Below are 16957 nucleotides of genomic sequence, written 5' to 3' on the forward strand. Positions count from 1 at the left end.
ACGCGGCTGTCAGCCGCGACTTAAAGGTATCTAGGTAAGGAATGTACACTACGCTGTTCAAACTATCGGACGTAACCTTGGACTGACCTTCCGCTTTATCAGTCGCGGCTGACAGCCGCGCCCGCTAGTGTGTCGGCACCTTTAGTCTTGTGCTGCCAAAGGGAGATTTTCAACCATAGACAAACAACCATAGATTATATATTATATTAGTAATTTTATATTAGTTAGTTTTAGTTAGGGATTAATATTTTATCATGTATTGTATAATAATTATAATAAAATTTCGGTTAAACGTAATTAATTTAAACCATAGATTATAGATGACTTCATACTCAACAGCACTGCATTTTTTTATTATTAAGCTGCGTACAGACCGGGCCAACGAACGCCAACGGTTATCCCAACGATGGATATTTATCATACTTAATACAGGGCAGATTGCAGCAACGTCAACGAAAACCGTTCGTTGGCGTTCGTTGGGCTGGTCTGTACGCGGCTTAGACGCCGGCAAAAAAAAATGCAGTGCTGTTGAGTATGAAGTCATTTGGAAGTCATCTATAATCTATGGTTGAAAATCTCCCATTGTAATTGTAAAATCCTCAGAATATTAACAGCATCTCATGATCCTTCTCGTAAGAAAAGTACTTAAAAACTTAATGTTCCTTGCTAGAATCAGTGGTGGAATCGAAATTTGCTTCTGAAAAATAAATACCCGAATTCATAGAACAAACTATCACATTACAATATTAAAAAAAATATTATTAATAGTTTTCACAAGACATAATTTTTACAACTTGCAACATTTTTATAACCTCAAAAAAGTGACATTTAAAATAATGGACGGCAGGAAAAAGTGCTAAGTTAGAGTGAAAAATTGTTTATAATTCGTGATTTACGATTAATACAACCTGAACGATCAAGTTTTGGAAAGTTTTTTTTCCAAAATACAGTGTACAGTGATGTGCTATGTTATTGGAACTTAAAATGAGTGAATGGTGCTCAGTTTAAAAGGTAAGCTGAAACAAGCTACTGCGTAATATACATTTATCGATATTTTTTCTTGTACTTATCAAAGTAGTAGAAATTATAGGTTTAGTTGTACTTTTTTTTTTTAAAATTCTGTTGTAACTACAAAAGGTATCGACTATTATCGCATTGCGTCGAATGTAACTTTGGCTTAGTAGTCACCACGTGCGGCACATTTCATTAGTCGGACATGTCGTGATCATGGTTCGAGTCCGCGCGATTTATTTTTTAGTTTTCTATTTTTATAAGCAAATATAATTAGTTGAACTTAATAAATTTAAATTATTAAATCAAAATTTACTTTATAAAATTTTACTCCTAATAGAAAAATTAACATGAGTTCGAAGTCGCCGCGCAAAGGGCGGAGAGGAAGACCGAGGAAGTGTAAAGATAATGACAGCAATGAAGATTCGCAAGTGTTTGTTTTGCCACCGGAATTGTTAGAAAAGTTGGGAATAAATCTGTGTGCCATACAGGATGATGGTGAAGGCTCCTCATCTCACTCTAAACACAAAGGTAGGTACATGTTTAATCACCTGCATGTAATTATTTTATTTTAATTTAGGTGATAATGATAATACACTAGCTAAATTCAAAAATCATTTAATTATAAAATTTTGTGGTCAGAATAAAAAAAGAAATGTAAAAAAATTGGTATTACTGCCATCTGGTGTCCACTCTTGGTAACAAAATGTATGATAGTGGATAGTTACTTACCCAAAATTCAGTTTAGTTTACATAATGTTCTGTGAGTTTACTTATATTCTCTTATATTAGGCTCTAGGAATTAATTACGATGTTATAGACACCATTAGGTAATCAGGCCTACATCTCAAGTTAACTCTTGCAGGTAGTACAAACTGCAGTGTATAGGTATTGATTGAAGAATATAAATTTCCCCTAAAACACTATTTCTAGAAATTATTAGTTATAAGTACTTACATTTATTATTTCTTCTTGTTTTTCATATTTATAAGAAGGAACATCTAAACCATTACCCAGGTTAAACGGTATTATTTGGTACTATTATACATAGTTATTACCCTGTATATTTATATTTCTTTTCTGACTAACTACTCTAGATTTCTTACAATGCAGTAAACTGCTGGCATTCCATATTAAATAAATAAATGAGTAGGTAGCTAATTTGTAGTAAAAAAGTACAGTTTTTACTGAACCCTATCTTTGTGATAGTTGTAGGTAAGGTATGCAAACATCCTGCATATTTTATTAAGTACTTACATACAAGTGAACCCCTTTACTCAACCAAGTTGGTTCACACTGTGTCATTCTAAAAATAAACTTTTTGTATTATAAATAAAAAATTGGGCTTATTAAGTATACCATTTTGCCAGATGTACCTAAAATAAACTTGAGTACTTTATTTTTTCAGAAAAAAGAAAAGCTAAGAAACCATTATACAATAACAATCCAAATGAATCCCCACAGAAAAATTTAAAAAATACTAAAGAGATTGAGAACTCTCCATTGAAAATAGAAGAAACATCCATGCTAGAAACAGCTAATCTAATGAAACAATCTGTATTTCTTAGTCCAACATTTATCTCAGAGGTTTGTACGAGAAGTACATCATCTTCTTCAGAAAAAAGTAAAGTAAAGAAAACAATATGCAATGGAAATTCAAAGGAATCCCCACAGAAAAAAGTCAAGTGTGTTAAAGAGATTGAGAACACCATATCTCAAACAGAAGAAACTTCAATGTTAGAAACAGCTAATTTAATGAAACAATCAGTATTTCTTAGTCCAACATTTATCCCAGAAATTTCTGCCACTAGTACCGTTAACGCTGAAATTGAATTTTCATGTCCCATCAAAGAACAAAATAAACATACTAATTCAATTAGTATAAATCATAGTGCAGAAGATAACACAAAAGAAAATAATAAAATATCCAGTAATTCAACAGATTCACTACAGCCAACACAAAGTGGAAAAACTGAAAGAAAGAAAAGAAAGGATAGAAATTGTAAGGAAACATTTAAAAATATCAATGATGGAATAAAACTGAATATATGTGAAACAGATATAAAATATCAGGAACCAATAGACTCATTTAAAGATAAAAAAGTAGTAATTAATCAAATTTCAGATTTACAGAATATAAACGTTGAGAATGCTTGTTTTGGAAGAGAAGAGGTATCAACTGTTCGACTATTAAACTCTGAAAATAATGAACTCCCTATTCCAAACAAGATCTCTGAGGAATGTCAAGTAATTTCTGAAGGAGAAGCAACTGTAAATAATGGTGGTGGAATATTTGCGTCGGAAATAGATCAAATTGAAAACACAATCTTCACTTCTGATGGACAAATAACTTGTCAATATACAAATGAAATTGCAGAAAATGACAATATGGACCAAAATTTGGAACCAGTACCATCAATACAACACTACGACAAAAACTGCCCGAGTAGCAATGATATTATTACTCCTGAACAATGTAACTCGCATATTTCGGATGACGATCACCTTGATGAAGCTTATATGTCTGACTGTAGCAATAGCAATATAGGACCTGGTTTAATATTGGACATTGTTAATAATTTAGCTGAATCTGCATTTGATGAGGTTGTAACTGATGTTGAGAATAAAGTGAACATACTGTCTGAAGAAATAATAGACGAGACTCGATTCAATGAACTTGTTCAAAATACCCTATTTTCCCCTAAAAGAGACCTGGTTCCTGTATCTATAAATGATATTGTAAAACTAAACCAAAAATACTGTACTTATGAATCTGATTTTGACAGTAATGCATCTCAGAATTCTACAGTGACATATTCAAACACAGAAGAAGTTCCAGAAAACCACATTGCAAATACAACAAGTTTTGTTGTAACTCCTGAAATGATAAATAATGCCGAAGATATGGTATTGCAAGATATGTATTTTTCCCATTCCGAGTGTAAAATCAATGATGAGATTGAAGCTGCTGATAAACAAGTGCTTATTGAGTTTATTGATGAAACCGGTATAGTCATAGAGCAGCCTGCCGATTATACCCCAAGCCATGAAACTGTTCCCAAGGAAGGATTTGTTGAAATTGACAGTAAATTTAATTATGTTAATAATGATGTAAATGTTGTATGTAATGAAAAAAGTGAAGCACACTATACAAATAAGAGTATAGAAGAGGATAAAGTTGTTGATATAAACATGGAAAGTAACCAACATCATCATACCGATTATAGGTCCAACACTCATGGAACAACTCAAAAAAATATCCAAACAATAAAACCACAACAATCGAACATTAACGCTGAAAATTTCAAGATTGATGCTGTTGATCTGTTGGTAAAATACAAAGAGAATGAAAGTGAAAATAGCAATATAGAAAAGACGTTAGTAGATCCTGTACATATCGATGTAAAAAATAATGAGAATTTTTCTTCACAGTTAAATAAAGATGAATCACATAGTCAATATGATGTAAACCATGATTTAGTAAATGAATTGAAGTTGAAAGATGATTATAAAATGATGGATTCAGTAGAAAACGAAGTTAAAGTATTACTTTCAGTAACTAAATGTTTGCCTACCGTTGAAAATACAGATGAAAGGGAAAAACAAGAAAGTGAAGTTCTGTTTAAGATAAATAAGGTTATCCCTGCCATTGAAAATGCGTCTGGAAAAGAAAAAGAACAAAGTGATAACAAGAATACAGATCAACTTCAAGAAATTGCCTTTTATTTAGAAAAATGTGCCCATATTTTAACTAAAAGAAGAAAGAGTAATACACGTTTGCACAATCACAAATACAAGAAAACTACGGAGAAGAAAATACGTAACATCGTGAAGTCAAATTGTAATGAGGAAGGTGTGGAAAAGCCAGGTGGAGTTCAGACAGAAAATAAGAAATGGAACGAAACAGTAACAAAAGAACAACATAACATTAAAACATACTCACGTTCATTAAAACGTCCTCGCACTGTAACCATTTATAGCTGTGCAACTGAATCAAATAATGATGAATTAAAAGCGAATTTGTTAAATGTTACCAATAAAGCTGAAGATACTACTTCACAAGAATTTTGTATGTGTAATGACTTTGGAAGAATAACGCCGGCTATGGATTTCCGTGCAATGGACTTACACATTCATTTTCAAGATAAAATGTCCATTGAATTTAATGATATATTCACTGAGTTGGACTACGTAGAATATATTGAAAAAAGTCTCGCTCTTGAATTTGATACAAATGTGGAAACAAGTGTCACTCTTTCCGAGACTAATAGTGGCACTTGTTGGAATGCTACTGGAAACCAAATACTGAACATAGAAAGTGATAATGGAGATACCACAGAATTAAGACAAATATCTGAAAATCCGGGATCATCAAAGGAAAAAAGACCGCCTACTCAGAATGCTGAAGTAATTATGGTTGATGATTCAGAGATTCATAGAACTAATCAAGATAAAATGAACCCTGTAGAAGTGGAAATAGCTTCAATATCCACACCTTCTTCTCAGGCAACACTAAGTGATAATTTTGTAAGTACCTCTAGTTATACACTAAAGTATATTAAGTATTATTTTATGAAATTTTGGATATTTATTTAAGAATTGATTTATAGATAGAATAAAGCAATGAAAATTAACTGTAACTTCATTTATACACCTTTTTCAAGAAAGTTACGATCATTAACATGCAGTATTATCTAATATACTTTTACTATATAGTACTAATACTACATACTACTAGATAAAACACTAATATTATAACTACATAATAAAATAATTAAGTAAAAATTATGTAAGTCAACAAGCGCCTTGCGAGTCAATAATTTTCGATACCTTTTGAGTTGAGTCCATTAGATATAATTTATACTTAATGTAATAAATAGGTAATTTAATAATTTTCGCTATTTTCATTACAGGAGGTGGGACTTGCTGAGGAACAAAGTAAAAATGAAGTGCCAGGATGCTCCACTTCCAAACCCATATCATTAAACATTCATGTTGATGCGAAAACCAACACACAAAAAATGGTATGTTTGCTAATTTTGAATTCGTTTGCAATGTATGTTCTGTTTGTCTTCACAAGATAAGCTGATAAATATTAACATATACTTTCAGAAGCGGAAGAAGTCCGATGTCGTAGAAAATACAAATTTAGTAATTGAATCATCAAGAAGGAATTTAAATTATCTCTGTGGGGCTTGCCATGAGAGTGTTGAGAGTACGAAGTGGTTGGAACATGTGGAGAGTCATAATTACATCGCGTGGAAAGATGGCGATCCACCACTTGTAAGTTTACCTATGATAATTCAGAAATTAAAAAAGTTTCTGTTTATAATATACATAAATATATTAATAATAATATTTTTATAAATTTTACAGGATCCAAAGCGTGATGGAGATGTACGGGATCATTTAGAAAGGATTTTACAGCAATACGGATGGTTAAAGTGTATAAAATGTGGACTGAAAGAAACTAAACTCACAGTGTTCATCAAGCACGTAAAAAAATGTGTAAGTAACTATCGATTCTGTACTTTTAGCTAGTGTATTTTGCTATGGATGTATTACCTTGAAATATTATTTGTTTTAGAAATCAACTGATTCACCAGTTGTTGTTCGTAAGTCTGAATCCAAGCCGCCCCGACTCAGCAGCGACAGCGACGATGTGCCACTTGCTAAAAGAGCTCGGAAGTCTGTGATTCCAATTGAACGTGGCGCCGATGTGGATAATGACCAAGCACAAACACCACAGCTGTCCACTGAGAGCATAAATGAAACAAACAATGAACAACCTAAAGCTAAAAAGAGAGGTCGACCCAGGAAGATAGTCAATGAAAGTGAACAAAATGGTGACGTTATTCCATGTTCCAATAATATTGAAGCGAAAGAAAATGAGGACAATGAACATGAAATAGTAGATGAAAGCCCTAAAGTTAAAAAAAGGGGTCGACCCAAGAAAATACCAGATGAAAGTCTAGAAAATAATGACGTTAGTAAAAGTTCCGAAAAACATTTCAACGAAGATGAGCACGATAAGTCCCAACGAACGACACGTCTGTCCACTGCCAGTAAAGATGAAACAGTCAATGAAACCCCTAAGGTAAGAAAGAGAGGTCGCCCCAAGACTAAACCACTGAATGAAAGCGAAGACTGTGTTAGCCCCAATGAAGATGATCATGATAAGCAGACCAAGTCTCGACGAACTTCACGATTGTCAACTATCAGTAAAGATGGAACAGACAACGAAACACCTAAAGCCAAAAAGAGAGGTCGCAAGTCGCATCAACCCAAAGAAAATAATGATAATATCGTAGGTAATACAAGTGAACCTAGTAAATCTGTAGAAAAACCAAATGTATTAGAATGTGGCGTATGTCACAAGGAAATGAATAAAATTGAATGGATCGACCACATAATGACAGAACATAACTACCTAGCCTGGAAGGCTGGCAAAAAGCCTTTGGTAAGTTTTGAAAAACATTTTGGGTTTTGCTCGTGAATTTTGAAAATGTTATTTTATTTTAATAATTAACTTTTTTTAGGACTTAGAAGACACCACCGCGGTGCAAGATCACTTGATTGCTATTTCGCACCGAAAAAATGGTTTGAAGTGTCACAAATGTGGAATGATTCGAAAATATCCCAAGGCCTATTTGCAGCATGTTCAAAATTGTGATGGCAAATATCTGAACATTTCTTCGGTAGCCTTGAACACAAGTGTAGCTGATGATTCCATAGAAATTAAAACTGAAGCAGTGGATGTGAATTCGGTCGTGTGTGGAGTGTGTGGTGACGTCATAAAGCGAACTAAATGGCACGAGCATGCTATGAGCAAACATTACAACATCGCCTGGGTTGTCGGAGGAGTGCCTTTCGTGAGTTTATAATATTTTTTGTATGTACATACTTACAACGAACATACTATATTATAGAGATAATTTAAAGATTACTTACGTTATTTTGTAGGATCAGAGAAACCCTTTTGCAGCTGAGCGCGCGCTGAAAGAGTATAAACAGCGGTACAAAGCATTCGTTTGCAAAGTCTGTGGCGCCGGCCGCGCTTCTGCCGTCGGGTTTTACGCTCACATACTGGTTTGTGGGAAGACTGAAGAGGTACGCTAACTGTTAATTACCTAACTACAACACTACAAGCGATTATGTTTGGTACACCGCATATTACTAAACATAAAATACAATTTCACAGGAAGTAGACAAATTCAAAGACACATGTGACGTGTGCAACCAGAAGTACCTGTGCATATACCGGCAGCAGCACATGATGGTTCACAGGGAGAAGGAGTTGTCGATCGAACGCAGGAAGCTGCAGCAGGAATTAGCGGAGAAAGCGGCGTTGGAGGCAAACGAACCGCCGCCCGACCCGTCCGGCCGGCGGAGAGCCGCACAGAAGTAAGTTTAATACACATAAACGTCAAGTATATTATCTGTGTTCTTCTTGAATGTAGATATTATTATTATTCGAAATTAAATGCACACATACGTCCACTAATCTATGTTATTCTTGATTGTACATATTATTCGAAGATTCTGTAAGTGAATAAGGAAATTAAATTAAAATGCCGGCCGTTATATTTATAAGTGGCAATAGGAAGGAGTATCGATAGACCTACGATTAGAGCAAGATAATCCTTCTGCCATTTTCATATAATGTTTCTTTATAATTATAAGCAAGAAGTTATATAATTATCTTGTCTAGTTCGAAAGCTATTGGCTGGCTCTAGTCTCATGGTCGTGTCCCGGTTGAGATATCTATCTGAGTTCATCCTAAGTCGGACTAAAGTAAAAATATTTCTTTTGCAGAGCCAGAACAGTCATAGAGAACTACAACAATGAAAAAGGTCAAGTAAGTACCTAAATAAAACAGGATCAAAATCCATCTCGAATGCAGCCTTTGCGGATATCCTTTTATCTTAACCTCTCCCTTCCATTGCAGTACCAGTTCAACTGTCAAACCTGCGAGTACGCAACAGACGTGCAGCTCGAGATGGAAGACCACATCTGTCGGGGACTCTCCAGCGATGACGAAGTCTGCCCCGACTCTAATGAAGAGGAGACGGATGACTCTGAAGTGGATAGTGGCTTGTCGGAGAGGGAGCAGAATCTAGAAGAGGCTGTGAGGAAGAAGAAGAAGAAGAAAAAGAAGTCTTGTGATCCAGGTAGGAATAGAAACCTAGTTGAGTGTTTTTTATTGATTTATTAATGCTACTCTATATGTTATTTTATGATTGAGTCAATGTTGTTAAGAAGGTTTTGATACCAAGAGACTGATTGATGGGCACTGTATTCGTCAACGGAAACTATCTAGGTATAAAATTTACTTACTTGTACTTACATTTACAGGATCTCGATACAAGGGTTTGCAGGTCCCATTCAAGATCCGAGATCCACAGTCTTATATACGGCAGTCAGATACAGATTTGTAAGTATAACTACATATCTACTTTATCTTATTATTTTTTAATGTTGTATTTAGGATTTCTGCGTCAGCACTATAAGAAATATAGTAGGTTTTTAACATTTTTAAAAGCCTATACATACATAGGCCGCCTAATGAAGTAATACTGTTAGCTAATGAAATGGTCTCCCAAAAAATTATATGTAACTTTTGTCTCGTATTTTTTCCAGCATCCAGCTCCATTACACAACGGAGCGCCTGTTCCCTGAGTGGACGCAATGCACCTATGAACCAGTACCTGAAGACGAGATAGCAAATTACATGCCGCTCTTGAAGGAATCCTGCAAATTAAAGATCGAAAAATATGAATGGGAGACTCTCAAGACATTTGAGGCTAAGAGTGGTAGTAAAGGTAAGCTGAAAATATAACTTTCATAATGATCAGCCAACCATCGTTCAGTGCTAGACATAGGTTATGTGTGACCTGTCTAAACTCGTGGGTCCAGCGATAAAAAATGCGTCCGCTGCTATATTTATCTTGTTTTTGGTCTCTACTCGAGAACTTTTCTACTCTAACGGTCTGACGTAGATATCCAAATTATTCTCCTATTATCTCTCCCACTTTAAGATTTTAAATTCTTTCCCCCTTATTCATAGAGAAGTTACAAGACGTTTTAACTAATAAACTGTTTTGTCCCTCTCTGTCAAAGAACAAATTGTTCCCTGTCGGAGAGGGACAAAACAGTTTATTAGTTAAAACGTTTTGTAACTTTTCTATGAATAAGGGGGTATATCTGTAACCTATTAGCTCTCCAAATTACCTAATTTCTGATGCTAGCATCCAAACCCTATACAGTTCGTTGACGGAGAAAAATCTGTAATCTTACGGATTAATTTGTTTGCAGGGTCTTGTAAGTAAGCCGAAAGCGGTTGATCAGATGACCTATTTCGTTTAACTATACCACTTATACAATACCCTGTATAACCACCACAACTAACTCCAACCCTTCCACTCTCCAGTGACCCGCACTATACCACTTATGCAGCACTTTGTATAACTACCATAACTTACTTCAACTACAACTCTTCAATTCGTGTCTTCTCTCCAGTGACCCGCCTCTTCACGGGCTGCGTCCCCCACCAGCTGGCGTGGGCGCCGCCGCGGTACCTCACCCCGCACGCGGCCGCAGACAGCAACTACCTCGCCATCGCCTGCCACCGCGGCACGGACCTACCGCGGTATGCGGCCGACTCAAGCCACGAGCATGCGGATACTGTGCAGCTGTGGGACTTTGGGACTTTTAGGTAAGTTTGTGTTTTGATTCGGTGGTGTGGATTAGTATGTGCGTTATTGTTCTATGCGAACACGGAGTTTACTAAGAAGTACGCTGAAAGGGCATGTCTCTGCGCTGAGAGTCTCATTCTGATCAATTTTGTTCTATGACTTTTGGACAAGCTGTTATTCGCTAGTGGCGCCATCTGCTTCGTGTTAACTACCACATTTTGACTACGAGATTATCTATGGATACTAAGCTCTCTTTCTTATTTACTTCCACAGTGGCGTTCCGAAACTATCCTACATCATCGCTCACGACCACGGCGTAGTTTGGTCCATGGCGTGGTGCCCCTCAGGGGCGCGGGACGGCTCTACTACTGATACAAACGAGACTGAACAGGAGGAAAGTACACCTAGTGAAGACTCTGAAGCTTTAAAAATACCAGACGCCTTGCCAGACGACACGAAAGAAGCTACAGGAGAAAGTCTATCGGAAAAAACAAAAGAAACTACAGATAAACAAAAAACTGAAGACAATAAGGAGCACGCAAGACTTGGCCTTTTAGCCGTGGCCTGCTCTAACGGACGCGCCTACATTTACTCTGTGCCGGACCCAGCGACTATGCCTGTGATGTAAGTGTTTTTAGCAAATTATGGTTGAACTATACCAATTAGTACCATGTCTAATAGGCTTGATGGCAGTTCACGAAAGAAAATATGTGCTGTGTATATTTAAGAGCAGACATATCGCTTTGTATCAAACCAACCCTTTTCATACTAACATCTACAAATGCCTACTGTAAAATTTGAGGCAAAAAATTTAATTTTAATATATTTGTTTCAGAGATAAGTTATTTTATAAGTTGAAACCGGTCGCCGAGCTCCGCCTGCACAGCAACAACAACGGGGAGGCGCGTCAGTGTAGCTCCATCGCGTGGTCTTCGGTGAGATGAATTGCAATTCATTATTGCACATTTTACACTTTCGTTGTACACTAAGCTTATGTAACTTTTTGTAATAACTGGTTACATTACTCCATTTGTATGTATATGTTCTGTACTTAGTATAAATACTTAGTAAAAGGGCAAATATTTTATTATATAAGAATATATTTATTCATGCAAGACCAAATTAAAATTAACAATTCCATATAAAAAAATCCACCACAGGTTTCGTCATTAAAATATAAAATTACATAATTTCATCCGCGACATGCTTCGTCCATAAAATACTCAATTATCTGCTTCCGAAAATTTGTTGTTTGTTCTTTTATTCCAATGCTGAAAAAAATATTCCATTTTGTCATATTTCACGTTTATTGTCTCCCTCTGTACTTAACTACAATACATTTTCTCATTACGCTTAGTATTTTCGTGCTCATTTCACGATTAATCAATGTAATACTTTTTACCTACAGCAAAAGGGCCACAACACCATATCAACCGGGTACACTGACGGCACCGTGGCGCTTTTCAACCTGGCTTCCAAATCTCCGCTAGCGACCAGCGAGGAGGACGGGGTGACTGTCTACTACCCGTACCACGATGAGAGGACGCATAGCAATTGTGTCACTGGTTAGTTGATCATTTTATTTATTTATTTTAGCTCGATAAGTCTTTAAAAATTGCATGATAGTGTAAATTATATCTTTGAATATTACTACAGCTAAACAAAAGGAAACCCCAATAATCGTATATAATATTCATAATAAGGAATTTTCCTTAATTGTCTTTTGTCGCTGTAATCAATTATTCCATTTCAATCAAGATATCTGCTAGGTGTATTAAGCGCAGCCTTTGACAAATTAGGTTCATTAAACCTGGTATCCTTAGCGGATTCTAATCACCACATTTCGCACAAACCTCTCATCCCGCAGGAGTCAGCATATTCCCTAGCGCCGACACCTCAGCGGACGTGGGCGTGCTATTCTCCGCCTCCCTGACTGGGGCGTCGCTGGTGGCGGCGGGGCGCGCGGGGGGCAGCGTGGGGCGCGGGGTGCCCGGCGCCGCCGCCTTCCAGCCGCACTGGCCCGCCGCCATGATGCCCGACGACGCTCTGTGTGAGTATTACTATATGTACGGTCAGCTGCATAAGTTGTTATACACTTCTGTACCTTGTCAAACTTCAATGCTTTAATGAATGGATGGGTGGTTTGTTAGATTGTCAAGGTTCAAAAGTGTATATGTACTTATGCAGCTGACACACGATAGTCATAGTCATTATCTAGTTTCTATCTTCTATGAGTATAACTGGCGTTTCGCTGGTGGCGCGTGAGTTAACTTGACATCTTGCCAGAACTAGGGGTCAAGCCAGGCAGGATCACCCCCGAGCTAGTTAACATGACATTCGTTCTTGTCGATCGGAGCTATAAGTCATATTCATAGGGTATTGAACCTTAGCGCCTTAGTATAACGATGTTATAACGCGCAGATAAGGCCTGGGTCTCCTATTTTCGCTGTAGGTCGCGTCCAGCGTCGCTCCGTGGGCCGCGTCACGATGCTCACTATAGAAATGTACTGATGCGGTCTCCCTCACACCCCGACGTTGGCGCGTAGACGCCGTAGGTAGGCCCTAGAATGTTGATTGAAACGTTTACGTCAAAGTCGGACGCCGCATATAGCATAAAATAGGAGACTCAGGCCTAAAGAAACAATGTGAAAATGATATTGTTGTTGCATAAGTATATAGTGAAAGGAAAAATAGTACGGCTTCCTGCTGAATGACATAGAATAAGATGAGATAGCATGCATCCGTCCGCCATTTTCATATTGTGTAATTATCTGCAGTGAATGCCATCGAGCCAAGCAATCTCACCTTCATGACCTATAAACATTAAACACCCCCTAAATTGTGATCGTAATCCTCTTCCCCACAGCAATAAGCGAATTCGACTGGCTGGGCGGTTCCCGTCGGCTGGGCGCGTCGCGGCTGCTGGCGGGCTGCGCGCGCTGCGGGCTGCTGGCCTCCTCGCAGCCGCCCGTGCTGCGGACCTTCACCGCGCACCCCGTCTGCAAGGAGATCACCAAGACTGTGAGTGGGTTTCTTTGACATGACGTAATTGGATATGACGTAATCCAAGCAACTCATCCAAGTACTGCCGTATACGTAATCTAAGGTCGCAAGGGAAGCGGACTGTATACCGTCTCGATACCAGGGGGGTCTCAAAAACTAAATTTCGGAGCGTTATGCGCGAGCCACCACTCTACCTCTTTGTATTAAAGCCCTTTAGTTAGGTAATAGACCGGTGTGCGAGGTAGTAATCCACTCTGCTGGTGTAATTCTGTTAGTAGATTTTTGCCTGGCTCTGAAGGGTTGGCGCCCTTGAGTGGATTTACAAGTGTAATGGTGGATTATCCGCACTTTATGGTAAAGGTACACACGTATTCCCTTTCACTTCACCTTTGTATATCTATCTCACAATAACTTTACTCCTCATAAAAATCTACTTTAAAATATTCCTATTCCTCCTTCACTAAACCCCGTTTCCCTCCACAGAATTACCTACTAATAGACATGGTGCCGCTAAGCGGTAAGAAGAAGACTAAAGCCAACACGGAGACGGAGATGCAGGTGGAGCCGCTAGACTACGGCGAGGCGGTGGCCCAGTACGGGCTGCAAGTCAACTTCATGAAGAGGAGGGAGGTCAGTTCATTGACAACATTCTTATTACTTATGTAACAAGTGCATGCTAGCTGTACATGGCGAATAGCGGTGGTGCGGAATACTCGGCCTCTAAGGCCCAAATTTACACTCTGCAAATTGCATGCAAATAACCGTTTAGTATTTAAATGCAATAATTGTACACCTTCCTCTTTTATTCAATAAGTCTCTCATTCACCCAAAGGTTGCGTGGAAGAGATCGCTTTTAGAGCGCTGATCGTGCTTACTCCTTTTGTTATTTAATGTATGTTGTGTGTTTTGTTTAATAAAGTTATATTGTATTGTATTGTATTGTTTATTTTGTTCAGTGCTCTCTACTCTATCTACCGTTACTAATAGTAAAAGTGACTATGTGACTTTCTAATAGTCAAAGAATTATCGAAATCGACAACTTCATCCCCAATATTTTCCCTTAGCAATCACGACTCATTCTAACTCCCCAATCTCCCCAACAGGTCCTAAGCAGCCTATCCGAGCCTCGTCCGGAGCGGTTCCCTCTGTCGGACGTGCTCGGGCTGGCGTTCTGCCCGGCGGTGCGGCTGCACCACGCGCTGGCCGCCGCCACGCACGCCGGCCTCGTGCTGCTCACGCACGCCGCGTGACCACTGCCGCCGGGGGGGAGGTAGGAGACGGGTGGGGTCTACTGTCTATAGTATCTAGGTAAGTTGACTAAGCCGTGTCCGGATCAGGAGGGTTACGCTATACTGACGAAAAACGTACGAACGAGAGCTGTCACGCCACGTGATCACTGCAGCCGGGGGGGAGGTAGGAGGAGGGGGGAGGGTATAGTACCTAGGCAAGTTGACTAAGCCGTGTCAGGATCAGGAGAGTTACTTTATACTGACGATAAACGAACCAACGAGAGCTGTCGTCGGACCTGAGTGGTATTCTATGCGAGATGTCATGCAATCGGCACGTTTGATACTAAGAGATAGAGCCGTTGCTCGCGCAGCAGCGCTTCGAATCTTAGTTTTTCTGCATATAGAGTGACACATCAAGGGGTAGGGAGGAGATAGGGGAAGATGCTATAGATCCTAGGAGGTATGGTTGAGCCTTGCCCGGAGCGGTTCCTCTGTTCCTATGCAACTGCTAGTAGGCTTTTAGGATATACATAGATAGAAAACGGGGTCGAAGAGTTAGGGTTTGAGCAAAAGTAGATAATAATATTTCAGTTTCAGTATCATGGTTGCGCTATTAAAATGCAATTACAATTGCGCTATTACAGCTTTATGTTTGCCCGCCCACCTACCCCGTAACCCTATCATATTCGTTTGTGTAGCAGTTTAACCTAATCCATTTCCCTGCATCGCTTTTAAGAGATGATGGCAGCGTGGCTGGCGGCTTCCTGTGCAGACGCACTTGTCCACTAGCACATAATCTACTATACGTACTTGTAAACTTTGTAAAATGGAGAAATATGTAACGCTACAATGTAGTTGATTTAAGCAACGTGTGAATAATTTATTTAATTAAATTACACGGAGAAGGAAAATGCGGAGTAATAGATGAAGTAATAGAGATTTAATGGTTAGGTTGGGGTGAAATAACCAAACTTTAATAAAAAGCATTTTATGTGGTGAAACCGGGTTCCTTAATAACGACTGATTTTGTAAAATATCTCATGGTTGTAAAGGTACCAATTGGCTGACAACGAAATGTTACAGCGGACGCCGGTATCTATGTATTTCTATGCATGTGGCTTTGAGCATCATGACGCTACCCGCAAAATTATCATGATAGTAACCAGTAGTGCCGTCGCGACACGTCTGCGTCGTCTGCTGCAACCTCATGTCGGCTGGAAATTGGCACCTTAATGTAAAAAAAAGTAAAATATGAAAGCCATTTCTAGATTTTTTATACTACATGGATTGTTTTGGGTTTCGATGATCAGTTTTCAAACTGTAATACAAATGTTCCGTTATGCGTGGGAGAGTTTGCGTCACTAATAGACATATAATGATGAGGTAAGTGCCTAATATCCTCCAAAACATATTTGTAATCATAACGATGGATGTACTTACACGAAGTTATTGTTAAACTGATTAAACTTTGGTATGAGAGAAAGGTCAGCAAAGAGTATAATATTGCTGAAAAAGCCAAACCTATCTAATATTACTTTTATTGCATTTCATAGAGTGTTTGCAATCCTTTCAGTTTATTAGAACGACACCGGACTTGGAGCTCTATCGATTTCCCAGTTCTTACTACCACCTACACGTGGCAGTGACCTAGGACCTAGACCTATTTTTTTCCTGGTATTCATATGGGAAACCATTGTTCTAGCTATTTATTTTAGTTTTAAACTAGTTATGCTTTAAAAGTTCTTAATATATTGTGAAATGTTTGTATAAATGTATGTAATCATAATCTTGTTATTTAATTCATAAAGATAAGGTTTTCGGAATGGCCGGAAATTCTGGAACTCCGTAGAATGTACATTTACAGTTAAATTATACAGGGTGTTAAAAAAGGGTGTAGTAATCTGAAAGGGAGTGAAGTGATTCACTTCAAGTGACTCATGCTGAGTTGCACGAAAGTAATTTCAGTTCACGTTCAAGCAAGCCAGCCATCGATTTAAAGTCGTCGTTAGTTTATAATAC

General features: G+C 38.1%; 1 protein-coding gene across 2 annotated transcripts; it reads left to right on the forward strand.

Moving 5' to 3' along the window:
• Positions 1 to 803: 803 nt before the first annotated feature.
• LOC105380379 lies at positions 804 to 15159 on the forward strand. 2 transcript variants are annotated; one of them, XM_048629852.1, is made up of 23 exons: positions 804 to 1011; positions 1352 to 1542; positions 2420 to 5538; positions 5925 to 6035; positions 6124 to 6294; positions 6388 to 6519; positions 6599 to 7471; positions 7551 to 7883; positions 7975 to 8121; positions 8213 to 8415; positions 8827 to 8869; positions 8960 to 9182; positions 9367 to 9445; positions 9652 to 9833; positions 10531 to 10726; positions 10980 to 11330; positions 11542 to 11641; positions 12115 to 12271; positions 12574 to 12756; positions 13573 to 13727; positions 14193 to 14339; positions 14813 to 14979; positions 15123 to 15159. In XM_048629852.1, the coding sequence occupies exons 2-22, from the start codon at positions 1362 to 1364 to the stop codon at positions 14957 to 14959; spliced, it is 7233 nt and encodes a 2410-aa protein (XP_048485809.1). In that variant the 5' UTR covers positions 804 to 1011; positions 1352 to 1361; the 3' UTR covers positions 14960 to 14979; positions 15123 to 15159. The 2 variants fall into 2 exon arrangements, with proteins under 2 accessions (XP_048485809.1, XP_048485813.1); XM_048629856.1 differs by having other exon boundaries at positions 804 to 1008; positions 1350 to 1542.
• The last annotated feature ends 1798 nt before the right edge of the window (positions 15160 to 16957 follow it).

Source organism: Plutella xylostella, chromosome 4 (assembly GCF_932276165.1).
Source record: "Plutella xylostella chromosome 4, ilPluXylo3.1, whole genome shotgun sequence".
Lineage (NCBI taxonomy): Eukaryota > Metazoa > Arthropoda > Insecta > Lepidoptera > Plutellidae > Plutella > Plutella xylostella.